Source organism: Malaclemys terrapin, chromosome 7 (genome assembly GCF_027887155.1).
Source record: "Malaclemys terrapin pileata isolate rMalTer1 chromosome 7, rMalTer1.hap1, whole genome shotgun sequence".
NCBI classification, from domain to species: domain Eukaryota; kingdom Metazoa; phylum Chordata; order Testudines; family Emydidae; genus Malaclemys; species Malaclemys terrapin.
The window spans coordinates 60,995,846-61,023,648 of record NC_071511.1 but is presented as its reverse complement, the minus strand read 5'-3'; the positions used below and the strand labels follow the sequence as shown (position 1 = coordinate 61,023,648).

Sequence of the window (27,803 nt, the reverse complement as noted above, 5' to 3'; positions counted from 1 at the left end):
CTCACAGCATCTTATTCCAATTAAAATCACCCCAAATCTCACTGCTGATTTTTACCTCTGTTTGTTTTAGGTATGGAATTTTTTTTCTTATTATTTACCTTCCGGATTTGGGATGTCACGCTATGTACATTTTAAGAGTTATTTTGCTTAAAAGGAAACTGGTGCCCAAACTGAACGCAGCTTCCAGTGGATTGGATCATTTGAAATGAAGACAGCCTTTAGAGTAATGGAAGGTTTTACTGCTGCTATTTACTTGGGTCAGAATAGTTTAGATTGGAAAATAACTTTTTTTTTAAATCAATCCATTAGTATTTCTAGGTAGTTCTCCTTTGTGTATGTGTTTTATTTGTGGAGAGAGAGAGAGAATTTAGAAACTTTTGTTGGTTCTGAATGCTGTCCACCAGCAATGAACTCTTCTTCTTTTAAGATCACTGTATACAGTATTGGAGGCGATTATTTTCTGATACTGTTGAGATGGGGTGAGGACTCACCACTAAGTTTCTATAGGAGCGCTCAGTTTATTGTCTGTTCATTAATAATTATTTGCCGCCTGATGAAATCTCGCCGCTGGGGTTTGTAGTTGTTTTGTGAGGGGGGGAGGGTAGGGTGTTGGCTGATTTTTGGGGGGGCAAATCCGTATCACTCCGATCAGGAGAATGACTCTTTGGTGTTTGTTTCGCAGCTCTGGACAGCCGCCGTCCTTTGCCTTGCTCCTGGCAATGTTTTACTTCCACTGTCCCCCGCAGTTAGAGGGTGAGTGTTGTGGCACAAATTCGTGTAAGTACCGAAGTTTCACTTTGGGCGGGGGTGGGTCTGGGCAGTGAACCCCCGTGAACCTTGCAGATTTTGCCATTTCTTCCTTGATTTCCCCTTCCATCGGGAAACAGCAGAAAAGCTCAGCGTTACCCGAAGAGGAAATATAATAGCACCACTTGGTGTTTCCTCCAGCCTCAGGATGGAGGCAGGGATGGGGGGGGGTATTTTTTTTTAATTTGATTTATGTTGGAAGTGCCTTGTTTTTGTTGTGTTCCCTCCCCCCCCCCCCCCCATGACATTTTGCCACCTGCCTCCCCTCTGTGGATAGAGAGCCCACAGATCAGCCCCAGGCTACGAAGGAAATGCTTTCCTCCCCTACCAGCACAGATGTTGGTTTCACGGCTGTAATCGGGACACTTTCAGGACCCCTCCCCCCCTTGTAGCCAAAGGGGCCGCATAAATCTTTAATGCTATTTTACAAACGTGCTGCGGAGCGGCTAGAAAGGAGAGGACTTTAAATGGGCTTTTTTTTTTTATTACGGCTATTGCAGCAATTGCGATTCCACTGTAATCCCGGTATCAGATCTGCCCTGTCACCCGGGCCGAGGCTGAAGGAGCGCCTCTTGCCTGGTCAGAGGCTCGGAATAAAACCAGATTCAACTCATGTAAAGTTCATTTTCGGAGCGGAAAACCCGTGTGGGGCTGACTCTCCCATTGTCCTCTGCATGTGCTCCCGATGATTAAATAACCAGTGGAGGGTTCCTACCCAGCTGACACATTTCCACCCAGCACAGGGGATTTTTCCCCCTTTCAGCCACTTACAGAACTAGCCTGCAAACACCGAGAGTCAGGGATTTCAGCGGACAGAAAATACCCCATCTCTTCACCCGAGCTTTGATGTGCCCAGTTTTGTACACGCACCCCCTCTATTCCAGCTATTAAACCGGACCAGCACTAACCAAGTGCTTTATACAGGGCTTCCCCCAAACTCCCATTGCATGCCAGACAATTTGTTCATGTAGTTTATTGCTCAAAACCAGACACGCTGTGACTTTTTAAAAAATGACACATTCAAAAGCGACCGTGGTGTGTTCAGAGATCAGCCTGAAGCCGATCTTGTCAACCCCCTTCCTGAAAATGACACCTGAAAGTTGTTTTCAGTTTAGACGAAGAAGCAGAAGCTTGGCATATGGGCTGGAGTTATGGCTACCAGCACCTCTCCTACGGAACAGCCTCAAAAATAAATTCTTTCTTTGTGAGTTTTCCCAGGATGTGATTTTTTTTAAAAAACAACTTGGGGAAAATATTTTGGCAATTTAAGTTAAACTCTCTTTTTTTAAAGCTCAAAATGCTCCTCTAGTACCCCCCCCCACACACACACACACGCAAAAGTGTCAAAACTATTTTTGTTTTTTGTTTTAAATGACAATCGATTAGTGAATGACTCACTTTTCTCTACTTAGTATCTCTGCTTAGGAAACTGGCTGAGGTACTAAATTATTAGCCACTGTGCATGAGGAGTGAGAAACTTTCCACACAATATGCATCGTGATTTGCTGACATGCAGATTCGGTCTGTATGTGCAGTAGAGAAACTGACACGATACTCCCCGGTTATTAATCTATGAATTATTTTTTTAAATAGATCCTCTTTCAGAGCATTCCCCCGAGTCAAAATCCACTTTCTATAAGTATCTAAAGATTAGTTTATGGGTTAATTCTTATTTCCAAAATTAATACACATGCAAAATGCACGCCCAGGATAGATGAAAACACCTCCTTATCGCACATTATAACAGCTCCTTAACAATTTACACGTGCCAGATGACATATAATACAAAACCCTAAAGACATGCCAGATACAGGTATTCAACATGCAACTCATTACATGTAGTGCATATAATACCAACATGCCATTCAACTAATTAGTCGTATTATTTTTAAATAATTTGTTTAGTGAATTCTGAACAAGTACCATTCAGAACAATATAGTGTGTAAAATATGCATAAAATAGCAGAAAAGAAACATTTCGCAGGGAAAGGGGCCATCTGATTAAATAACTCTTGATTGCTCCTTTGTTGTTACTGAAGGGGAAGGAAAAGAAGTATAAAAACCAGATTTAAATAGTACTAACTCCGTGGGCCATAAACACAAAAAAGGTTATCCTTGAAGTGAGGGCGACTGCATAATTTAAAATGTAGACTGTTTGTCTCCCTACCGCCAGCCCTCAACAAAAGGGGCATTTCCTCTGTTTAACACCCAGGTTTGATCTGAAAACATGAAAGGGCCGTCATTGCTTCTGTTAGAAAATCCTTGTACAAGAATGGACAGGAGCTGATTTTACAGTACTACATATTGCCCTAATGCAACGTCTGTCTAAGATCAGTATCTCACAGCCAGTAAAGGGTGCATTTTCTCGCTCTTCATAGTTTCTATAGACTGCTGGGATTCCTATTATTATAATTTATTTCTAGTACGGTAGCGCCTAGGGAGACTAGATAATGGACCAGGAGCCCATTGTGCTAGGAGCTGTACAACCATAAACTCCTGTGTTCAACACATCATTCGACTTTCGGGGGTAGAGGTTAGTAAGCAAAGCATTAGCTCTAGGGTGACTTTGAGTGCTTGCGGGTGAGTGTTTCTAAACATTCAAACAAAATAAGTTTTGCTGTTTAACAAACAGAAATGCACTGATCTGGGACTTTTCAAATACTATTCTAATTTTTAAAATACCTGGTTTGTTTCTAAAAGGTAAATTTGCAATTCAATCATCCATAATGTATGGAACAGGCTCTTGTTTTATTCTTTTTATAATTGGGAATGGACAGAATGTGAATATTTACGAGTTAGCTGCTATGCACGCATGCAACTGTTTCGCCGATCTTTTAGAAACACATACCACTGAATCGCTAGCATAAATTATCGAAGGGAATGAATGCAGTCCGTCAGGTGAAAAGTTCACTTGTTAATTCAGATTCATGCTATAAATGGTTACTTCTATTTACACTATAGATCATAGCCATTGTGGTTGATCAGGAAATGAATACACATTTATATGTCAGGCTGGAGCCTTTCAGGTAAATAATATGCAGTTGATAATGCGAGAAGTTAATTTAATCGTAATGAAACTGATGCGCTGATAGAGTTCGGACTTAATATGTATTTGTAAATACCCTAAATAGCTACCTGCCCCAAGTTACAGAACAACAATAACCGTCTATTCTGTCCCCCTCTGCGTCCAAACCGCTTCAATATAGGTTTCTTTCTTTTTCTTTCTTTCTGTCGTCCTTCCATCCATCCATCCATCCATCCATCCAATAAGGGGACATAAACCACAAAACACAGATGTAAGGAGCTGAGTGCCTGAAAGCAGGCACCCTCCGTTCCTTCTCGCTATGCCCAAAGTGGTCACCCTGGCTGGCTCGTGTGCTGCCATCTGGGTTTCCGTAGCAGCGCCCCTTGACTTCAGCGGAGAGTCCTGTTGTGAAATGGATTGATTGCACCACGGCCCTCACAGGCTCAGGAACAGAAGTTCGGAGCAGAGTGTCCGCTTCCAGCACCTCTGCGCCTTGCAGTCAGACACCTGGCGCTGGGTAAATGGAGAGGTTTAGGGGATATTCATAGTTTGGAACATTTTATTGTATTTTGGGGCTTGGACAAGTAAAGTGGACATAGGGCCCGCTGGAGATCTCAGCCAGACTGATGTGAATCTGGGGTGACTTCAATGGAGTGACTCCGGATTTACACCGCCCCGAGGTCCGAGTCCGGGCCACAGGGGAGAACTGGTCGGGGGAACCGCGCGCTGCAGGGCGCAGGCAATGCCGGGTTCCCAGCAGGAACCTACGCAGAGCCCCACGCATTCCTCAGGCACTGCCCTGTCCCTTGCCCCCATAGGTTCTGCCCCCTTCGGAGGCCACTCCACGGGAGACTTTGACGATGGCTTCTTACGCAGGAAACAACGCAGAAACAGAACCACGTTCACCCTGCAGCAGGTACGGGCGCCTCCTTCCCTTCCCTGTCCCTGCCCCTGCAGGCTCACCTCTGCCCCTCCCCGCGGAGCGCAGAAAGCCCCTCGGATAGAGCCTGCTGCCTACAGCCCGCAAGATACAGCCTGACCGGCCTGGCTCAGTCTGCCCTGTGGCTGTGCTGTGGGGAACACAGCATCCAGAGATTCCCCCTTTACCAGCGTGGATAAACCCCAGCAACTCAGACAGACAGCAAACCCAAACCCCTCCTCTTGATAGATATTTCCTCTCGTCCTTTAACCAGCTGGAGGCACTGGAAGCAGTTTTTGCTCAAACCCACTACCCCGATGTGTTCACTAGAGAAGAGCTGGCCATGAAAATCAACCTCACAGAAGCCAGGGTGCAGGTAAACATTCTGGTGAATTATTTAACTCTGATATTAAAACTGGCAAACTTTTTTTTCCCTTTTGACATCATGATTGCAGAGTGCACATTTGGCCAAAGAAAGCAAATGAAGACTATCTGTCATTTTCATGATGCACTTTAATAACATCAACATAATGTGGAATATTAGATTAGGTTGATTAATCGGTCATTCATAATTAACTAGTGATAATGTTCTACACTAATTTGTCCGCGTCTCTAAGGTACTAAATTACATCAATGCACATCCATTTCCTTGCTTTGGAAAAAATAAAAAAAGAGCTGAGACGTGATTCTCCAAAGCAGCTATGACCACTACCAAGCAACGGGGCTAGTCAATTGCAGGAGTCCAGTTGCCAGAATAGAAACCCTTACTTTAACTTTCCTCCCCTTCCACTACTTTCAAAATGCTGCATTTAGGTGGATTAAAAAGCTTGCAATACTATTTAAACACCTTTAATTTGATCCCATAATTAGCCCGGTCCACAAACACCACTTCTTAAAAAAATTCCCCAGATCCATAGATTAACTTTATTTAAGTGTTTTCAAACTCTGCTGAGAGCTGCAGTCCTGCAGTCGCATGAGATGGATGCATATAGTTTTGCAAGCATCCACCGCTGGTTTTCAAGCCATTCTTTGAGCACAATTATGTATTCATTTTATTTATGGAGCTTTTCTGCATGCTGTTTTTTCCCCCAATGTAGGTGCTCGGGGTTAAGACTATGCAAAGATCTAATTGTAGGAAATATAACAGCTTGCCTTTTGTTCCCTAGGGTCATGTTAGTATCTCTTAAAACCCAATGGCTGAAGAGCGATAATGGAATTCACCGCAGTAAATAGGGGATTGTAAACAAATTATTTCTCCTATAATCAGATTATGCGATCCTGATTATTAAATCTGAACATGAATCATTGGTCATATACAGGCAAATGAAACTGATTATTATTTGGAAATGAAAATCCCCTTTTGCCAGTGCATTGTAGGTGCTGTCTTTTTTTGCTTTTTTGTTTAAATAATGCCATTTTGGCTATTGGTGCCTAAAGACTGAACTGCAAATTGAGATAAATGGGACAATTATCGAGCATTCAGAAGTGGAAGATCATAACTTCTCTCTGGAAGGTGCAAGGGTGAGATAGGGGTGGTGACAATTAGATTGCTGAGGACTGGTGTTTAGCCTTGTTGTTGGCTATTATGCAAACAGACAATAGATGCAAGCATTTGTTTAGTCTGCTTTCATGCAGGGACATGGGGAAACACAGAGGATGGGAGATATGTTTACATTTATACCCCTTGCTCATTCAAATATGATTAATGTGCTATAAAGCAGAGTCTTAATCGAAGATGATGTTGTCAAACAATAACTAAATAGGGAAATAAACGACTTCATCATGCTCTTTCCTCAGAAGCAGGCAACTGTCAGTGCAAAGTCATTAAAATATGATAATGAAAAATAGCTCAATTAAATGTTGTTATAGCTGTGACCTTCATTCAATTAAGACGCAAGAAAGTGTCTGCATTTTGCTTTGCATTTAACTGCCCTAAATTTAGAATATAGATAAAATCATTATTCAACGTTTGCTGATACATGCAATTAAAAGCTAGCTAAATAAAAATGAAGTTGTAGGAGAATAATAATTATAATAACAATGCTGGCCATTCGGTGATCATGAGGTGCATTGCCTGCCCCATGGCTCAAGGGGGGTTTTCAGCATTTTCAACCTGCCTAACTATTTGAAGGGGGGAAGAAGAATGATATGGGGATGGGAGGGGGAGAACTAGGAATAATGGAATGAAATTAAGAACATGAATGTTTAGGCTGAATGTCAGGAAAAAGTTTCAGACAGTGAGATCTGTTAGACTGGAATCTAACAGATAATCTACCATCCCTTGAGACATTTACTATAGGCAACAATGCCAGACAATATACTGTAGGCAACATCCCACCACTAAAAACTGGATGGAGAAAATGACCTCTCATGGGCCTTTTCATTTCTGACTTCTTTGATCCTAGCTGAAACTTAGTAAGGATTTGGGTCTGAAATCAACTAAGCACTTAGACAAGTCCTTATGTGCATCTATCCTACACTGGCATGTGCTTAATTTTAGTTACATGCTTAAGTCCCAAATAAGTCAATGGAAATTAAAGTTAAGCACTTGCTGATGGGTGTTGGTCAGTAGGGGCACTGTGTTGGATTGGGGCCTTACTATTGAAGAAAATTGTCATTAAAATATTCCTATTGAGTGTTTTTAAACACAGTTTGGTTTTCAGAGACAGAAGTAATTGTGCTTGTAAGGGCTTAGCAAAAATCCTGCTGAGGACACACTTGATTGTTCCACAAGAGAAAAGGAGAAGTTTTCGGCGAGCTTCAGACAACTGTCTCTACTGAAATAGTAATTCACAGGCAGCTTTATTGCTTCGTGTCTGGTTAAACAGGGCATTCATCATTGATTTCTCTCCTCTTTTAGGTATGGTTCCAAAATCGAAGGGCTAAATGGAGGAAGACGGAACGAGGCGCATCAGACCAGGAAGGCTCTAAAGAAACAATGACTGAGGTGGCACCCCCAGTAAGGAACTTAAATTCCCCCTCTCCAGTTGATCAAACTAGGAACAAGAAGGAGAGCCTAGAGATTCAGCAGAGGTAAGGGTAATGAATGCATTCATAATTTCTCTCTCTAAACGTACACACACACACTCACTGATGTCTTCAATCAAACAATTCTGTTTTTCTAAGTTACTTTCTCTTCTCTCTCAGCCTAAGCCGATCAGTTGGCCCCACCGGGCCTTTCTTCCCCTCATGTCTACCTGGGACTCTTCTCAACACAGCCACCTATGCTCAAGCTTTATCTCACGTCGCTTCTCTGAAAGGTAAAGAGTCTCTTTGTTTAAATGTGGAGTGAAAGACAAAAGTGGATTTTTCAGGTTAAAGGGCTTGCTCCCATGAAAAGCCAAATCCTGCCTCTCTGCACTCATGCGGTTAACCCCACTGACTTTGATGGGGAGGAACAGGTGCAGTATTGGGTCCTTAACTGAATATTTTGCATGATTTTGAGTCAAAGCCTGCTCTCTTTACTCTAGCAGCTAGTCCTATTGCAGTCAGTGGGTTTACTCATAGGAGTAAGGCAAACAAGAGTTGGCCCTTTCAGATGTACTTTGCATGCATTTTTTTAGATTCAAATTTATACTAATAAATTAGTTCTACATGTCCTTTTGCATTATACATTCCCTGGCACTATTACTGAGTGCCCCACCCGTTCTCTGTGTGCAGTTGCTTTTGCAGCAGATCTCTGTGTAAAGCCCAATCTTTATCTTTCTGCCTGGCAGGACCTCTCTAAAGAATTACATTACTTGAGCGTCAGTGTGTGAGGATATACAAAGGTAATTTCCCATTACTTCAGGTCCATGCATTGAGATGGGAACACTCCGTACCCACGCCCCTTAGTGTTGCCAAAATGCCGTAGTATGCATCTTCTACAAATAAATTACCAGCTGATCCATTAGCTGTTCTTTGCCTAGCAATTTATAAGGCTATGGGTGTAACCGGGATGAATTCAATTTATAGATTTATAAAACATGAAGTCCCAGAATACTGCCAAGCACAAAGTGGTACATTTCTGTGCCACATGCATCTATGTATTAAATACATTTCATGAGGAAAGTTACCGAGAGTTTAAGTGCATCTCCTGGGAGTAAAAACTGAACCTTGTCCCCTTCAGAATACTCTCTTGGTTTGTGTTCATGCCACTTGGGCTGGTAGCAAGTGTTATCATTTCAATAAATGTATTTTGGTGAATTTTAAAGCAGGTTAATATTTGCTGATGCTGAGTCTGGCATTCGGGGACAAATCCAGCCATTGCTTCTACAGCTGCAGAATCCACACTAGTCACGAAGCCAGTGTAGTTCTGGTGAACAAAGGGCCAGGGACTGGATCTGGGAGGAGTCGCACAGGGTGTGCCCTGGACCAGACCCCAGCTCCAGAGAGGCAGCTGGCATGACAGTTCTCAGGAATTGGGCAGGAAGACATAAAAAGTTAGACGATCTGATGCTAGACAGATCTTCTGCACAAATCCTCGGCGGCAGTAGCAGGTTGGGGCTGTGGAGGTTGGCTTCATCCCTTGGGCTGAAACAGCCTCCCTGGAGCAGTACCAGGGCCTCCAGGCAGGAGGATTCCCTTTCCCTAGTTTCCTGCAGAGACACAGAATATACAGTCAGCTACCCCAGCTGGGGACTGGCTCCCTGAATTTGGCTCCAAATACGTGCTTTGAATTGAGGCAGGTCAGAACTAAAGCTAGGTAGCCGAGCATTCCCTTCCCACACAAACTTTGGAGAAGTTTGCACCCAGACCCAGATTTAATGGCTCAGACGCATGGCTAATATTTACTGCCGTGCACAGGGGAAAGTCCTGAGCATGGCTAGGAGCTCCGGGCTACTGCAGAATGGCGTTACTTAAGAAATCCAGGATGGATTTGCATATCTGTATGTAGTGGGGGGCTAGGAAGGGTCTGTTCTGCCTGGTATGTCACGACATTGCCAGTCACAGAGATGAACTAGTGACCTGAGATGCTGCTTTGAGCATAGGATACATTTTTGTACAGTTACCTTTTGGGGAGCATTGTATTCTATTGTATGTGTGTGGGAGTTGGGTATTGTCGTTTGATGTGGTAGGGTTGATTTCTAGCCCTTGGAAAATAATTGTAGCATCCACTTTATGGTGATCACATGCAAAACATCGTCACCTTTCCCCGACACTGCTCCTTCCCACCTCCAGCGTGTTCCCCTTCTCTGCAGCACTGACTGCAATCCACATGGCGTGGGAAGGGACTGTGCAGGTAGGGGAGCACCTGGAAGTGGTACACAACAAAGGTGTCTCTCAGAGAAGAACACAGCTCTCTCCCTGACCTAAGATATCTGCTGTGATCTCCATGGGAGTGTCAGTTGGCAAAGAGTAAGGAGAGACTCCTAGAGAGTGGGGTTGGTCAGCATCCACTATGGCACATCATATTACTGGAGATAGGATGAGACCAAGTTTTGCCACCTGCATCTCTGCAAAGGCCTGCCTCAAAGATCAGGTTTCAGAGGGGTAGCCGTGTTAGTCTGTATCAGCAAAAACAATGAGGAGTTCTTGTGGCACCTTAGAGACTAACACATTTATTTGGGCATAAGCTTTCATGGGCTAAAAGTGGGTTTTAGCCCACGAAAGCTTATACCCAAATAAATGTGTTAGTCTCTTAAGGTGCCACAAGGACTCCTCAAAGATCAGTGACTGCAGAAGTGGCCCTGGAGATAAAGCAACAGGATTAAGAAAATTATGCACAGGGTGGCGGTTCAACATGTGCATCCATCTCAGCCTTTCTTAACGGGTGTGCAGGGCATCTAAATGCTGTGATGATGGGTGCATTAAAAAGACAATGGATGTGATGAAAGGCAGACAGACTTACCTGGTAGGATTAGTCATAAAGCAAATCTCAAAGCAGGCATGTCTGAACAGGCAGGAAGGACTTGAGTAACAAAAGGTTTGGGGCCAATTTAACAAACTTCTTCCCCTTGTTTGTGCTGTGTGATCCCAAACAAACCCCAGTCCACTGGCCTTTCAGGACATGATCTGCAGCACGGAAGCCAAGCTGAATTTTTATTGACTCTGGATTTTTTGTGGGAGCAAATTTGCTTACACTTTCCCAGCTCACTAGAGCCCTGAGTCAGGAAAACACTTAAGCATGTGCTTAACTCCCATTGAGCTCAATGGGACATAAGCCTGTGTTTACTGAATGAGATTGTCTAGCTTCTGTTATTCAGGAGGTCAGACTAGAAGATCATAATGGTCCCTTGTAGCCTTAAAAAATGATGAGTCTGTGACTTTAAATTGTTTCTTGATTCAGGACATAGGTTTGCAAATCTTGGACCATATTATATCACCAGTTTTTAGGTGGACATCCTCATTATTAGGATTAGCTATGTTGGGTAAAATACTGGTTTCTGACCACACTGCAGATTTCAGTTGCATAATTGATAAACCTCCTATTTACATCAACAGAAGCTCAATATTTGCAGGATTGAGTCCTCAGCTGGTAAATTAGTTTCATGGTCAAACGGTGTTGGGTTAGAACTACTGGGCAAAATAGCCATGAGCCTCATCCTGATCTCAGTTATGCTAGCTTTTCACTAGTGGAATGCTACTGAATTACTCCTGATTTACACCAGTGTGAAAGCAGAACCAAACCCCAGATGTCAGTTTGGAGGGGAAGTAAGGAAAGGGGAGAGAGACACAGTGTTTAAGAGAGTCTGTAAATCATTTTTACATCTTGTTGAATTCAACCAGCGTCTTGGTTTGTCCCTCTCGTCCTGTGCCCCCCACAAACTATGAGTAACTTACATTGGTTTGGGAGTTAATTTGTAACCAGGACAGTGGGGAAGTAGGGGAAAATCCAACCCCTGGGTAGATATTATTAATTAATTAATAATGGAGATATCCCATCTCCTAGAACTGGAAGGGACCTTGAAAGGTCATCGAGTCCAGCCCCCTGCCTTCACTAGCAGGACCAAGTACTGATTTTGCCCCAGATCCCCAAGTGGCCCCCTCAAGGATTGAACTCACAACCCTGGGTTTAGCAGGCCAATGCTCAAACCACTGAGCTATCCCTCCCCCCCCGGATATTTCAATCCCCTGGGTAGATATTACATTTTTATCTTTGGAGATGATTGAAGTGGCCTACATGGCTAGAAACTGCTTTTAGAATCACTTTGCAAGAGGAATCAGGGCTGGATTCTGCCACAGTTACTCACACTGAGTAGGACCTTATCTTGCAAGTAGTTCTGTCAACATCAATGAGGGATGTAAGATGCCAGTCTGGGTGAGTAACAATGGCAGAATCAGGCCTTCCATTTTTTCTTTGAGGAATGGAGCGGGGAGGAAAGGGGAGAATTAAGGAGAGTCTAACTTTGCAGGGAAGATCTGAAGCGTTTTTGCAAAGTGCAGGAGTCAGGTGACCTAAAACTCTTAGGATCTCTGTCATGCTGGCCATGCGTGACTGCTTTTGAGTCAGCAGAAGTATTTATATCCTGTGGAGGTAAAACAGGCCCCCCAGAATCAAGGTGCCTTTTCCATAGTCATACACCATCCAGCATGAATCTCCCCAGAACAATGTTACCGGTGTCTCTGGATCCATCTGTGGTGGGTCCTGTGAATGGCAGCAAGGGCTGTGCATGCCCATGATTGGGAGAACAGCCCCTGCTAATGTGTTCCTTGATAAGACAGTGAAAGCAGCCTGCCTGGCAAGCAGTGACTCACAGATGAGTGGTGCATGCCCAGTGAACCAAACATTACTGGAAAGTTTAGGTTATTTTACAGTTCCTAATGAGAAAAAGGATTTGCTGGACTGTACTGGACCACTGAGCCATCTAGTTCAGCAACAGGCCAGTATCAGTGGACAATATTCAATGGACGTTTTAGAGGAAGACAATTAAAAATTAATGCTGCTAATAATAAATGATGATTCGCCTAGTTAACCATTATTCTACCCCCCAAGGCTCATTTTCATTCCATCACCTGAAAGCTCTACAACTAGGGGTAGCCTGTGTAAAGAAACCAAAACGTTTTCTCCTCTCAGTTTTGGATCACCTGGCCCAAGTTGTCCAAAGCCATCCACAAATGCCATCTGGATCTGACACCTTGTGATACAAACCATGGCAGGATGGGGCCTTCCTAGGGGAAGGCAACCCAGTTGAGACAAGAGATTTAGGACTAGCCTCGTATGGTGCAGGGATTCAAGATGAGCTTCATCCTCAGAGATTACTATTCACTCAGCACAGCTTTGCAGCTCTGGCCCGAGCCTGGGCCACCCAGAGGATCAGGGGGCCTGGGGCAAAGCAATTTTGGGGGCCCCTTCCATAAAAAAAAGCTGCAATATTATAGAATACTATATTCTCGTGGGGGCCCCTGTGGGCCCCGGGGCCTGGGGCAAATTGCCCCACTTTCCCCCCATTTTCCCCCCGGGCGGCCCTGGCCTGAGCACAGTGAGTGCTATTTCCGACAGACTAGGAAATGTTGCTGTAGAGCAAAGCAAAGTCAACCCTGCTCTCTCAGGAAAAGAGCCCCATGCCTCCAGACCTCTGCTGGTTCAGGAATTCAGATCTGTTCCAAAGGGAATATTCCCACTCTAAGGCCATCCAGGAAGGAAACAGGCCATTGGTACTATAACATCAGAGAATCATGGTGCAGAACACAGACTATTCCACAGAGTAGCTCATCTTGCCATCAGGAAGTGTTCTTGATTTTCAGCCTATATTCTCCCCATATTAATTGTATCCCATTAACCCCTTCTATCATCTGGGACAACTCCTCTCCCTCCTAGGTGTTTATCCCATCAAATACTGTATTGAGACAGTCATCATCAAGCCACCACGAGAGCTATACATTTGGGAACAAACATTTGATAGTGGGCTTGTCAATCTAGCAGAGAAAGATCTAACACACTCCAATGGCTGGAAGTTGAAGCTAGACAAATGCAGACTGGAAATAAAGTTTACATTTTTAAAGGTGAGAGTAATTAACCATTTGAACACTTGACCAAGGATCGTGGTGGATTCTCCATCTCTGACAATCTTTAAATCAAGATTGGATGTTTTTCTAAAAGCTCTGCTCTAGGACTTATTGTGGGGCAGTTCTCTGGTCTGTGTTAGACAGGGTCAAATTAGATGATCACGATGGTCCCTTCTGGCCTTGGAATTGATAAATCTATTAATCAAGATGATACAGTTTATCAGTTGAAGAATCACCATTGCATTCATAAATGGGATCAGCCTTTATGAGAGATATAAAGCCTCATGTTTCAGGATACTAGTCATCCACTAAGTTCCTGGGGATTGGAAATAGCTTGTTTTAGTCCATCAAAGCATCAGGCGTTGGGCACCATCAGAAATTGGACTAGTTGGACGGGACCACTGCACTGGTCCACTATAGCAATTCCTATGTTTCCCCTATGTTCCAAGATAAATCACTTACCGTAAACCAGGCCTATGCAGTCCATTTAGCAGATTTAATTGCAGAGCCTCAAATATGAAGGGGAAATACTAGCTTTATTTATGGGCTGCATAACAATAGTCATCAGGAGAAGCTAGTGTTCTAAATGGAGAGACCTCAGAGCACCTCCTTAATGGATGACAGTATGAATGCAATTCATTAATGGAGAAGAGGTTATTAATGCGTGTAAACAAGAATCTCCGTTCTTAGCGGAAGTGCTCTGCTATTCTTGCGGCTGAGGCCAAAAGCGCGTCCGTTAGATTCAGCTGAAACTTCCTGAGAACCTGCGATACATAGTGCAGCGTATGTGGAGAAAAATAATTACACTTGCCAGGGAATTACTTTCATAATTCACTCCCAGCTCCTTCCCGTGCGAGTGAGAGCTGGCTCTGTTTTCCTAGCAGCCCCACGCCATGGATAGAGAACCAGCATTGCACGTTATATACCAAAGCGGCTAATCCAAAGCAACATTGATTAGGGTCTTTCATGGTTGGTTTGCTGCTGTGCTTGCAGCTGGGAGCATTATGGAGGATTAATTGTGTAATGTCCAGTAAACGGGCTAGAAATGTAGCTCCGCTGTGCTTAAATTTTTATTATGGACAGATGAGGAGAATTTGTCAAATGTCACTTCAGTAGAGAGAGACTGGGAATGAAACATGCAAGATCCTGAGTTATGCTTGAACAGGTGTTTACAAGATGAAAGAAATGTTATCTAGTGTAAAAAATAGGGGACTGGGAATCAGGACTCCCAGGTACTCTTCCCTGGCTCTGTCGCAATTTGGACCCTGCTTCAGGAAAGCACTTAATTACGTGCTTAAGTGCTTTCCTCGGTGTGGGACCTTGGACAACTCATTTAATCTGTCTGGATCTCCTTCTGCTAACCCAATGCAGTGATCTGGTAAAGTGGAAAAGCTGCTGCTTTGTGCACAGGTGAACACAGGTTCAAATCCTGGCTTATCTCGTGCAGAGAGGTAAAAGCGCTGCTGCCTTATGGGGGAAGGGCTGGTGCAGTTGTCAGAGTGCCGACCTGGGTTCAGTTCTCTGATCTCCAACGGATTCCCTGTGGGAGCTCTTGGACAGTCACTTGGTCTCTCAGTGCCTCAGCTCCCTGTGTACAAAGGGTATGCTAGCACTGCCCTACCTCACAGGGATGTTGCAAGGATAAATACATTAGAGAGTGTTAGGTGCTCAGATACCAAGGTAATGGGGGCCAGATAAGTAGCTAAGATAGAATGAGGTAGATGGAAGTTTTGCTGTTGATTTCAGTGGGAAGAAGGATCAGGCCCTTTGTGGCATGGCTTTCTTCATGGGGGATGACAGCGATGGTGGGAGGATTGAATCCTGCCAAGCCTTGGTGGTGAGACCGATACTTACTGGTGTAGGTGTTCACTCCGACCTCACACAGGGTGGCACACATCCACAAGGTGAAGGATTGTACCTGTTTGGAGAGGACTTGAAGATGCTTAGGGAAAAGGTGGTGGGGGAGGTGCTAAATTCTGGTTGTTTCTAAGAATTATTGTTGCTCTCAGATACACATGCCCTGCCCTTGTGGGCTTCCCTGCCCATGCAGCCAAAGGCAGAATCCGGCCGCAGGTTCCTAAATTATTTTTGGAATTGCACTAACAGCACATAAAGGCTGGATACGGACTCCTTGGAGCTGGGATTGTCTCTTCTCACGTGTGTGGGCAATGCTTAGTGCACCACACATACTGCCCTAATAACAGGAATAATGGAAAAATGAGCTTCCCTTTAATGTAAAACGGGTGAGTACAATTCATGTAACGTGAAATACCCTGGACCCAAAGCTGTATTGTATGCCAGCCAAAGCTCGCATTGAATTAACCGGGCCACCACCTCAGCCCTGTTTTGCCTGCTTTGCGCTGCTCCAGTGGCAAACCTGGCAGATCTGAAATCGTGGTGGCATTAGACTATTAGAGCCAGCGTAGCCTGTTCTGTACCACCCTTTCCCAGCCTCCAATGCAGAGGGCGTGGCTGGAAGAAAAGAGATGTGGGTGACATTCCCCTACACTAGGGCAATTTGGGAATGTGAATTTATAGCAGGTGTGAAGCTGCTCTAAGTTACACCAGGGACCAGGTGGGCCCTTACCAGCTCTAGGCTGAAGGAGCCAGAAAGTTAGCAAAAGGCCACTTTTACCCTCCCACTGATCAGTCCTGAGTGCAACTAGGTATATTGGCTGTTTGTAGTAATCATGGAACACTGGGTTAGGCCCCCTTTGAATCAAATCTCAATAGCAATTTAAAGTCTGTATTCTGGGTATTGGCTGGCCATACATCCCTGGTAAAGGCAATTTTACTGTGTGGGGTTCATGTGGGTGCAAACAAGTTGAAAAAAAACCCCAGCTGAATATTATAAAGAAAAAACTCTACCCCACCCCCACCCCTTTACTGTAAATTAAACAGCATTTAGTGACGTGCCACAGCCCAGGATTTTAAATGAGGATTTCAAAGGAGCAGAAGGTAGATAGATACTCCATTTCCTACAATTTCAGGTTCCAGCTAAGATTTTCACCCCCACACAGAGTTTGTGAGAGGAGGAGAATTGGTTTTTGGCTTTCAAGAAGAAGATCTATTGAATTTCTGAAACTGTTGAGCTAAAATCATATATACCCGATATATATTTTTGAATATTCCTAAATCAATATATGCGCCACTCCACTTCCATTTTCCTACGCTGACTCTGAACATTAAAACAACACAGACTGGGCCAAAGGGTTCTGTGTGTAACCCAAATTGTAGTTCAAGTACCTTTACAATTAAAATGTGCTGTTGGCAGAGACAAGACAGAATTAATTTAATTTTTCCTGTCAGTCTCTGTAGTAGATCAATTAAACTGCCAAGTGGATCAAATATTTCAGACTGTATTTATTACATTAAATATTTATGTTCAGGCTGAGCCTTTAAAGCATGATGTCATATAGGAATGCAAGGAGGCTTCGATCAATTCAGCAGAATTTGCTGTAACTTAATGGAAACCTAATTGTGTATTTTAATTTAGTATACAGGAGGCAGAGAGTTCTTGAACTAAAACAGTTCACATGCGGTACTGGAGCAGCCTGATCCAACTCCCTTTGAAATCAATGGAGTAACTCTCATCGATTTCAGTGGAAGGTGGATCAGGCACTAAGGGTACATCTACATTGGAATAAAAGATCCGTGGCATGGCCGCGGCTGGCCCGGATCAGCTGACTCAGGCTCACAGGTGTCAGGCTGTGGGGCTAAAAATTGCTGTGTAGATGTTCAGGGTTGGGCTGCAGCCCCAGCTCTGTGACACTCCCCTCCTCACAGGGTCCTGGAGCCCAAACCTCTACACAGCAATTTTACAGCCCAATAACCCGAGCCCAGACCCGGGCCAGCTATGGCTGCTTGTTTGCTGTGTAGATGTACCCTCAGTAATTAAGAACAACTGTTTATTTTCCAGTAGTGTTGCAGGCACTCCCAGGCTATTGCAATGAGATAATGGGCCAAGTTCTTCCCTGGCAAGCGTGGATGCATATACCAGTGAAGTCAATGCGCTTTTCCACCATAGGCCCACTGACAAGCATGTAGAAGGCATGGGAACCGATTCCAAAGTCACTTATGCTGCTTTATTCCGATATAGCTCCACTGACTCCATTGTGCTTACTGCCCATTTACACAGGTGAGGTTAGAATCAAATCTGCCTTCACATGACTTGCTACTGTGTATTGTAATGAAGGGCCAGTTCCTGCTTTCATTTACACCAGCATGATCCCGGAGCAACGACACTAGATTAAATTGAGTTATTCTGGATTTATACAGGATAACTGAGAATGGAATTTGACCCACCATCATACAGGCATTTTAGTGGCAAAGAAAATTAGGCAAGCAGTTCATGGATGAATTATTGATGGGGGTATCCATGTGTTCACCGGGGGTAGCTCAACTGCATTCGACTGCAGAAAGCCACTGGGTAATAGCAGATCTAATTATTAAGCAAAGAACCTAGATTGGTATTGAAAACTGATAAATATTTTATCCCTTGCTAACCATAGAGCAAAAATTATTCTTATTCAATTGAGTCTATTCACACTCATCTGAACTCAGCCAGGGTGGCCTCAGAAGGGGAGATACTAATTTCTACCTCCCCTCTCCTCCCATACAGCTGGCCAAATTAATGCTAGCCTCGCTTTTGTGTTACCTGGGCCCACTTCCTTCCCTTCCAAAGGACTCTGAGTGGCCGTGTCGGGAGGTCGACTATTCTCACAAAAAGGTTGCAAAAAATGACTAGCTGAGCTGGGTGCTGAACTTGATGAAACATCAGGACTTTTCCCTCTCTCGGTTCGGGACCTAATCCTGCTGCCACGGAAGTCAGTGGGAGTTTTGCTATTGATTCCAATGTAGGTAGTGTCAGGTGCTCTGTGACTAAGGCCATGTCTACACTACACAATTAAGTCGACCTATGTTCCCAATTCACTACACAATTCAGCTACCGCAGTAATTACTGCATTTTTTTTGTGTCCACACAACCCTCCTTCAGTTGGTGGTGTGCATCCTCACCAGGAGTGCTTGCAGCGACTTCGGAGGGGCAGCATGGGGGTCTGAGAGCTCCCAGCTTGGCTACAGCCCATAATCTCAGTTCCCTGGTCCCCATGGGAGGGAGCTCCCAGCTGGAGCCTACCTGCCACCCAGGCTCTCAACTCCCCGTGAGAGGGAACTCCCTGTGGAGGGGGGAGCTGAGAGGCTGGGCAGCAGCCAGACTCCAGTTGGGAGCTCTGCAGGGAGGCCCCAGCCTGCGCTCTCAGTGCCAGGCAGCAAGACTGCAACTGTCAGCACTGCTGGGCTCAGAGCTGGAACACCTCCTCCCACCTCAATTTCAAAACAGGGATCCTACCAGTAGTGAAATTGACATTCTTGTCAATTTCACCACTCTGGCTGTCAGCCACCCTGACAGCCAACAGGCGATGCAAGTAACACAGTGTCTATACAGACAGTGTCTGTATAGATACTGTGTCACCTGAACTGTGTCGACCTAAGCCTTACGCCTCTTGTCGAGGTGGGTTTACTAGGCTGGCATAGCAAGCGAGTTACAGCAGCAGAAGGAACACTGTTGTGTGTACACTTACATAGTTAGGTTGACGTAAGCTGCATTACGTCCACTTAACTTTGTAGTGTAGGCATACCCTAAATCACAATGTTACAGCACTTGATGGCCAGTGGGAAATAATGACAGTGACAGAAATAACACAGCATTACTATCTGGATTTTTAAAAGAACTGCTGAATATTAGCATTGATATTGTGGTAGAATCTGCTGGCAGTTGCCACATCTGGATTGGTTCCCATTTTACTAGGTGCAGTGCATATAAACAAATGAGATCTAATTTTTGGATATTTTCTTTCCCTATCTGTTTCTTTTTCATAGTGAGAAAAAGCAGCAACATTTCTTAAAAGCCTGGAAAAACCTAATCATGTTTTTTTATTGTAGAACATCATAGTCCTGCTTCCTTTCCTAAACTGTCATGATATGCCGCTCTGTGCTGTTAAACCATTGCTGCATTTCACCCCAGAGATGGCTGCATTTCAGTGGGGATAAGCGTACTGATGTATTTGTTTGTGGGTAGAAAAAATTATACTTCATGTTATATACTGTGCAGATTTTGTTATAAATGCCCTTTTTCATGTGCTCAAAACTTCACCTTGTTATTTAAATTTGAAAGCCACAAAATTCAGTATGCTGTGTTGTTGTAGCCATGTTAGTCCCAGGATATTAGAGAGACAAGCAGGCTGTCGTAATATCTTTTATCGGACCAACTTCTGTTGGTGAAGAGACAAAAGCTTCAAGCTTACACAGAGCTCTTCTTCAGGTTTGGGAAATATACTCAGAGTGTCCCAGCTAAATACAAGTTGGAACAGATTGTTTAGCATAAGTAATTAACACATATTTCAAGGGACCATTCAAGGTGAAGTGGCCAGTTAACACCTCTCTAGTCACAGGGAGGGGGGAGGAGAAAAAAAAACTGGGGGCAGAAGGGGTTAGTGGGTTATAGATTATTGTAATGAGCCATAAATCCAGTGTTTCTATTCAGTCCATGATTTTTAGTGTCTAGCTAAGTTATGCATTTAAGCTCCCAGGCTCATCTTCTGGAGGTGTTGTGCAGGTTTCCTTTGAGGATGAGAACTGAGAGATCAGATCTAGTGTGATCTTTGTGATCACACACCTTGTCTCTACCAAATTTAGTGTCCGATATCAAACACCCTCAAGGTAGAGATATTCAGCCCACTAGAGACAGCAACATCTGCAGGTTTGGATTGTGAATGCCAGTTTGGGAGGTTTAGGATCTGGGGTTTGTGCAATGGGTTAGGGCTCGTACACACTACCACTTATGTCGGTATATCTTATATCAGAGGGGTAGCCATGTTAGTCTAGATCTGTAAAAAGTGACAAAGAGTCCTGTGGCACCTTATAGACTAACAGACGTATTGGAGCATAAGTGAATACCTACTTCGTCGGATGAATGGGTGTGAATAAGCTGCCCCCTGAGTGACGTAGTAAATTACACTGACCCCAGCGCAGGTGTGGACTGCTCCCACTGACATGCCATCACCTCTCCTGGAGGTGGTTTTATCATGCTGACAGGAGAGCTCTCTGGTCGGGATAGAGCGTCTTCACCAGATGCGCTACAGCAGCGCAGCTGCATTGATGAAGCTGCGCTGCTGTTGCGCTTCTAGTGTAGACTAGCCCTTAGTAACACTTGCAAGCACAGTGGGATTAATTTGGAAAAAAGGCACGGCAGAAGTGTTACTTCACTGATCGTAAGCTCTGTGTCTAGGAGAATTGCAGGGGTTAAAAAGACAGCTCAGTTATATTAATAAACTCTCCACACTTCCTCCTGACTTTTCAGAAAGCATTTTCTCAAGAAGCCTTCCTATGAATAACTAATATCCAATAACTGTCCCTGGGAAGTTTTGCTAATGTCCAGAAAACAAACAACTGTCTAGATTCATGTTGACCAAGTAGCACTGAAATTAGCTCTGTAATATGAAGAATACCTGCTTCATGGAGGTTATAAAATCCATCACTCTGTCATGAGCCATTTAACTTGGATATTAACTGCTGAAATTAACGCAAGTCCTTGGCTTGGAAAGATCAGATGCAGACGCTGCATTGCATCAGTAGTGGTCTGTCGTGCCGTTGCCTGCTGGGGATTGGCTGAGGGTAGGATTCTGCCCTGAGTACTGAAGGGGGCACACAGGAGCTGTGGGGCTGCTGGAGTCCCTTGGAGGAATTCTGGCTGTGAAGCTCCCCAGGGGGAGTGCATGTTGGAACTGTAGCTCAGCCATCGCTGCAGAGGGGGAAGGGCCATGGCTCTGCCCTCAGGTTGTCCCTGAACTCCCCATGCCTTTCAGACACGACCCAAGGAGGCATTAACGGGGATTCCACCCCCCACCCCCCGGTGGGATTCCTGCTTGCTCAGTGGTACAATGGGAGGGAGTTAGACAGCACTTGCTATGGGTTATTTAGCACACACTTGCCAGGACATTGAGGGGCAAAGTGGCAGCATGGGGCAGGCAGACAGAAAAGGCGGGACTGTCTGGAACTTAGAAAAGGCAGAGACACATTGCCCTGCTGGGGACAAAGGGGAGAGGGGCTTTCGTTCAGTTTGTCCCAGGCCAGTAAATAAATGTCTCCCTGGCCCCACTGGCCTTCATCTGCCCCCAAATCCTCCCAAAGTAAAATACAGCTGCACTGATGTAATGGGACTCCTGGCGCGTAGCCACCAGGTGAGTCCATCAGCACAATCTACTTCCTTCCAAAGTTCCCCCTCCTATTTCCCAGCAGGCCTCACAAGAATCTAGAATTACAAATATGACCAACAGCAGGGACTACATTTCCCCTCACACCTGCTGTCCTGGCTCTCTGGAGGAGCCTGGCTGGGAACCGTCCAGGGTTTAAAGTCAATTGAACAAGAAGGGGGAGTTCTCATCACTCCAGCCAAGGAGTGGGGGCACCCCAGGCTAGGGAGAGGAGGGGGCTCTCCCTTCTGTTTTTAGCACTGGGGTGGGGAGGAGAAAGCCATGCTCCACACTCTCCCTATTGTTTTATCTCCTGCCTTGTCTCTCAGTCCTGCTGGAGGAGGGCAGCTCCAGCCCAACCAGCTAATGGAACTCCAGGCTCGGGCCCTAAAGCCAGGTATTCAACCTCAGACCACTTCCCCAGACCTCCACTCCCCCTCAGGAGTCATGTCCTCTGCCCCAGAGATGTTGTCCCAGGAAAACCTGGCCACAAGGGCTCCCCTCAGTGTGTGGGTACAGCCTGTTAAGGCAAACATGGTGCCCATCTAGCTACAAAGGAGCCAAGTTTTTAGTATGGAACAAGTCACCTTGTATTTCAAGAGACACCCACTCCCCTATCTGGTGTCTTGTTGTCTCTCCTAAGCTAAGTGTGAACAAGTGGGATCAGAATTGGATGCGGGGCCTTGTCAAGGACAACCCAGGAGGTAGTGCTAACTATTCAGTCAGTAGTGCTTGTTGCTGTGTGTTATGGCTGGGGGTGCTGTGTTGCCTTTTGATGAGCCATACAGCCAAGGTCCTCACCACTTGAGTTCATCAATGATCCCACAGCACTTTTTAGAAGAGTAGGAATGGCTCCGTTCCATCCATCCCAGCTCCCTAACTCCCCCTGCGCCTTCATGTGGATGTGGGATTCTTCCCTGCCCTGAACTGCTGGGTGGCGTAGCAGAACATCTGCATTTCACGAGACTGCAGATCAACTGGTGGAACAAGTGGTTTCTTGCTAGAGATGGCAAAGTTTGCAGTGCCCTGTGGGATGGTAGGTGCAATGAAGCAAAATGATCCTTACAACACAGATAGATGTAATTGACACAGTAATTGACTAACAAGGCTAATGGGTGCGTGTTACTGGGGGTTAAGCAGTTAATACCTGCCCCACAGCCCTGCCTGCCCCTTTCCTTTCCTACTTTTCCTTTCTCTGCCTATCGCCTGTGTTTTCAACTCCACCCTTACTCCAGTGCTCTGGCATCTGCACTTTCCCCAGGGCACAGGAATTCCTGACCCCCTCCAGCTGCCAATAATTTTCCCCCTCATTCCTGAAAAGAAAAATAGATCCAGGATCAAAGGGGTTAATGAACCCACTCACACAATCTGCAGTTTCCTGCAGGTGATCCCAGTCATGGACATTTCCCACCAGTTTAGCTAGTTTAGAGCCCAGCTCTTAATGTCAAACACAAGATACTGGGCTCACTACAGGCGTAACTGGGTGAAATGTAAATGGCCTGTGATATACAGGCAGTCAGACAGTTGATCTAATGGCCCCTTCTGGCCTTAAACGCTACCTGTAATGCTTTTAGCGCAATTGCCCTGATCAGGCCTGACCAAAGCAGCATGTTCAATATGCCCCTCGGACACTTCTCATAACTGGCAATAATGTCTTGCTTGGAAGGTCATGGGCAGTACTCATGAAACACAGAGAGGGGGATTTCCCAGGCATCTCCTGGCTCTTTGTTTGAAGACGAATACAGCACAAAATTGAAATGATGGTGATTTGCACACGCCTCTGGCATCATTTGGGCGCGGGTGCTTTTACACTTTAATCTTATTCCTGTTTCTGGGTGGGTGTTTTTTTTTTTTTTTTGCTGAGGCGACTACCCATTTAGCACAATAAATATCCAGGGTTAAAGTTCAAAGATGCCTGTAGAGCTCAGAATTTCATTTCGGGGATCTCAGTATTAAGGATCTCAGTATTGGGGTTGATCTCCCATATGAAGCACAGGGAAACGAATTCAGCAGCATCAAATTGCACCTTAGGGCTTGGTGCTGAATTTGTGGAAGAAGACCGCATATGACTCTAAACGGCTCGACCAACTTCTATCTATGGGCCAAATTCTGCTGCCCTCAGTCACATTGATTAATAACTTACTTTACAAGTTGCCTTGGGCAGCGTGCGAAGCAAGGTACTAATCAGAATAAGGGCAGCAGATTCTGGCTCTTATGGGTCCTGATCCTGCAAGGACCTGAGCATCCACAACGCCCACTGACAGCAATTGAGTGCACTCAACTTTTGGAAGGACCAGGCCTTATAAAGAGGCCAAAATAATACCTGAGATGTAAGCATCTGTTCTCTCCAGCTTTGGAGAAAGTTTGGATCCCAACTTCAGGGTGTTGGATTCACCTTATTGTTCATGGAGACTTTTAGCTTCAGAGCTAAGGAAGGGCCAGATTCCAACCTGGTGTGGATCAGGGAACCTCCCTTGCTGCCAATGGCATGATGAGGTTTACACCAGCTGGGAATCAGTCCCGAATTAGGTCATCAACTTGAACTGGTTGAAATTTTTTTGTCGTACTGGTTTTTCAATGGGAAATGACATTTTGATTAAAATGAAATTTTTTCATGACATTGTCTCACTTTCCATGAAATTTTGTTTAGAAAAAGAATCGTGGGGAAAAAACATTTTGACGTTTCTGGAAAGAAAAGCTTTGACTTTTTGTTTCACAACCTTTTTCTGTTTCAAAATGTAATTTATTTTATATACATTTTTTTAAAAAAAGCTCAAAAAATGGTCAAACTGAAACAGGATTTTCTAAATGCTGGGTTTTCATCCTGAATGGTGACAAATAGTTTTTTCAAAAGCTAGACATTTTTCAGGAATGGAAAATCCATTTTCCTCCCAGCTCTAAGTTATCATGAAGCTGATTGTAGCTTTAGACCCAGTGAAGGTCCAGATCTACAGCTGCTGTGAATAAGGGAGCCTCTTTTGAAGGCAATGGTGCTGTGGGGGTGATGCCAGCTGGGGATTTGGCGCTGGTTGTGACACCACATTATCAGAAGCTGACAGTGGCTTGTCTCTTTCCTCCCCCAGGGAGCCCGCTGTGCTCTTGCTGCGTTCCAGACCCCATGGGCCTCTCCTTCCTCCCCACCTATGGCTGCCAAAGCAACCGCACAGCCAGCGTGGCAGCACTGCGCATGAAAGCGCGGGAACACTCAGAGGCCGTGCTGCAGTCCGCCAACCTCCTGCCATCCACCAGCAGCAGCCCCACCCCCCCGGCCAAACCTGGCCTGGAGAACAGCCAGGATAACAGGTCGTCTCCGGCCAAGGAACAGATGGATGGGGAGAAGAGTGTATGAGGATGGATGATCCCCACCCACCAGCTCCTTGCAACGAACCCTTGGCCTCAACCTCGGGAAATGCCATGTAATGGACTGTGACGTGGGCCCCTCCAGACCAGATGCCATGAGGCCACCATGGATCCTGAGGATCCAGAGCAAATACGAGAGAACTCCGGCTGCACGTCACACATCCCTGCTTTCCTGATGCCGCTGTAGATTTATTCCTTTGATTTACTGGCACCTTCTGGGTTTGGAACCGTCCGTGATACCATCTTTAGCCTCCTTGCATCCCAGTGATACCAAATCATCCAGGGCTCTGGCCTGCTCCTGCTGAACTCAGCGATGCCCCCTGGCATTGGCTTTGTGAGGAGCAGGATTGACCCCAAACACCTTTGGCCTGGCTTGGGACAGTGCCTCGGGGTAGCCTGGGCCTTCCCAGCTTGGAGTCAGGGACAGGCGGGTCTTTACCTGGCTCTGAGCTTCCTTTGCGTGACGAGCCCCCACTTCCCAGAGGAGTAGCAGCACTCAGGAATTCCCTGGGTGCCTCTCACAGAGCATCTGCCTTTCAAAATGGTGGTGCCTAGAAAAAGACAGACAGCTCAGGGGGTGGAAAGCCACGTATCACTGCCACTGGCCACGCACCTTCATCTCTGGTGGGGAGGGAGTTGGGCACAGGGGGCTGATGGGGAGACTCAGCAGTGCTAACTAGTGCAGTGCCTTGCAGTGGGACTCCCCAGCTCTGCTCTTGGACAAGCCAGGCAAAACCACAGAGCTGCAGGGCTGTCACACAGCGTGGCTCCTGCTGCCTCTGGTTCAATGGGGGAACTAAGCCACAGAGGCACCATGTATTTGGGGTCTGCCCTGGCCTATTTAGCTCTACCCCTAGGAGAGCTCGTAACCCTTTGTGTGCCAGTTTTGCCTGCTACTTTCCACTGTCACCAACTTTCACTGAATCTGTCCCAGCCAGCCTCGGTCTGAAAAGCAGAAAACAGTCAAACACATTCCAATCGTACTAAAATGAGTGAAACTTCCATCAAGTGTTACAGCAGAATACAGTGATCACCAGCAAAATGAAACTGCTAGTGATTGAAATCCCAGCGCCGGGCTCCATGTTAATATTTTTTCCATTGTTTGTGGTACTTCCTGTATCCACTATAAGGAATGCTGGAAGTACCATGGCGGCATGAATAACTCACAAGCAGCAATGTCAGCATTGTACTGGAGATGGCAGTAATTTCTGGGAAGTTAAAGGCTTTTTTTAGGTGGGATTGTTGAGCTTTGAAAAAGTTCTAGGACAATTCCATGCCATTTTGCAAACATGTTTGGAAAGAGAAGGTGGCAAATGGAGTTGCAAAAGGGCAAATGCTTCCTTGTGTGTTGTATTTTTAATAAAGAGGAAGAAAGGATCTCTGGATAGTCCTTTATTCGAGCCAAAAACAGGCTGTCCTATCTCCTGATGCTGGTCAGTTTACTGGAAAGCCAGGAGTACGTCTTAATTTGTTGGCTGTATGCACAGTGAGAAGGAGAAATTGACCCTACTGGAAATACAGTCTCCTCTCCAGCCCGAAACTCACCCTAAACGTAGTAGCATATGAACTAATACTCTAGAACTCAATCTAAATTGCACTGAAGTTAATGGAAAGACTCCATTGACTTCAATGGTCTTTGGCTCAGGGCCTAAATTAATCAGGTTACAGAGTTAAAATCAGCCCTGGTGCAAATGGGGAAAATTCCACTGAAGTCAACAGAACTGTGCTGCTTATTGTAAGGGCTGAATTTGACCCACGATCTCAGCCAAGCACTGTTTGCAGTGCTGCATTATCCACCCAGGCACTGTGCTATCACCCTGTGTGATGGTGTGCTGAGAGCCTCCTTAGCTAGACGGGGTAGTGCTCAGCACTTTGCAGGACTTGACTCTTGTGGAGCTCTGCTCCAGTGAGCCAGGCCTGGAATAGGACTGTGCTGACTGCTATTGACAGGAAAATTCCTGCTCCTGCCTGTAGGATCTCAGTTCAGGAGTTTCACAGAACCTCATGACCTCTTTGGGATGCAAAGGGACTCTCCATTGGCTTACGGTGTTGGCAGGATTTTGTTAGCCCTAAGCCATCACTCATTAGAAAGCGGAGAGGGGGAACAAACATGCAGGCCTGGTCTCTACAGGCTCAATCCTGCTGTCCTAAATGCCCTCAACTCCCATTGACTTTGAGGGGGTCGAGATCCCGCAGCACCTATCAGGAATAGGCCATGAGTGAAGGGCAAACGCAGGCAAAAGGCGCAATCCCGCTCCTGTTGACACAGGCTGATCCGGGGTACGGTTTTTATTCTGGCGTCAGTCTGGTCACAAGGAAAATTCCAGTGGGTCTGGCACTGGTAGAATGGGATTCATTTTTGAATTTGGCCCTTCTTGAACTTTTTCCTCCTGCACTGATGCTAAAACCATGTCCTATCAAAGGGGGAATGTGCAATAGCTTGTGATCATTATTGTTCCAATGCTGCTGAACGGTAAGTAATGAAGATTTCACTGACTATAAATTATGTCTC

The 27,803-nt window shown here is 45.4% G+C and overlaps 1 protein-coding gene across 1 annotated transcript; it reads left to right on the top strand.

Moving 5' to 3' along the window:
• DRGX (dorsal root ganglia homeobox) lies at positions 1-25,539 on the top strand. The gene is made up of 7 exons (XM_054035679.1): positions 1-70; positions 683-753; positions 4,651-4,748; positions 5,026-5,127; positions 7,612-7,784; positions 7,899-8,011; positions 25,015-25,539. Exons 2-7 carry the CDS (start codon positions 720-722, stop codon positions 25,278-25,280), a joined length of 786 nt encoding a protein of 261 aa, XP_053891654.1. The 5' UTR covers positions 1-70; positions 683-719; the 3' UTR covers positions 25,281-25,539.
• Positions 25,540-27,803: the final 2,264 nt, after the last annotated feature.

Coding starts and splice junctions, on each gene's coding strand:
- DRGX (XM_054035679.1), top strand. CDS start 720: ATGTTTTACTTCCACTGTCCCCCGCAGTTAGAGG. Junction 5,128..7,611: donor TCACAGAAGCCAGGGTGCAG/GTAAACATTCTG, acceptor CTCCTCTTTTAG/GTATGGTTCCAAAATCGAAG. Junction 8,012..25,014: donor TCACGTCGCTTCTCTGAAAG/GTAAAGAGTCTC, acceptor TTCCTCCCCCAG/GGAGCCCGCTGTGCTCTTGC.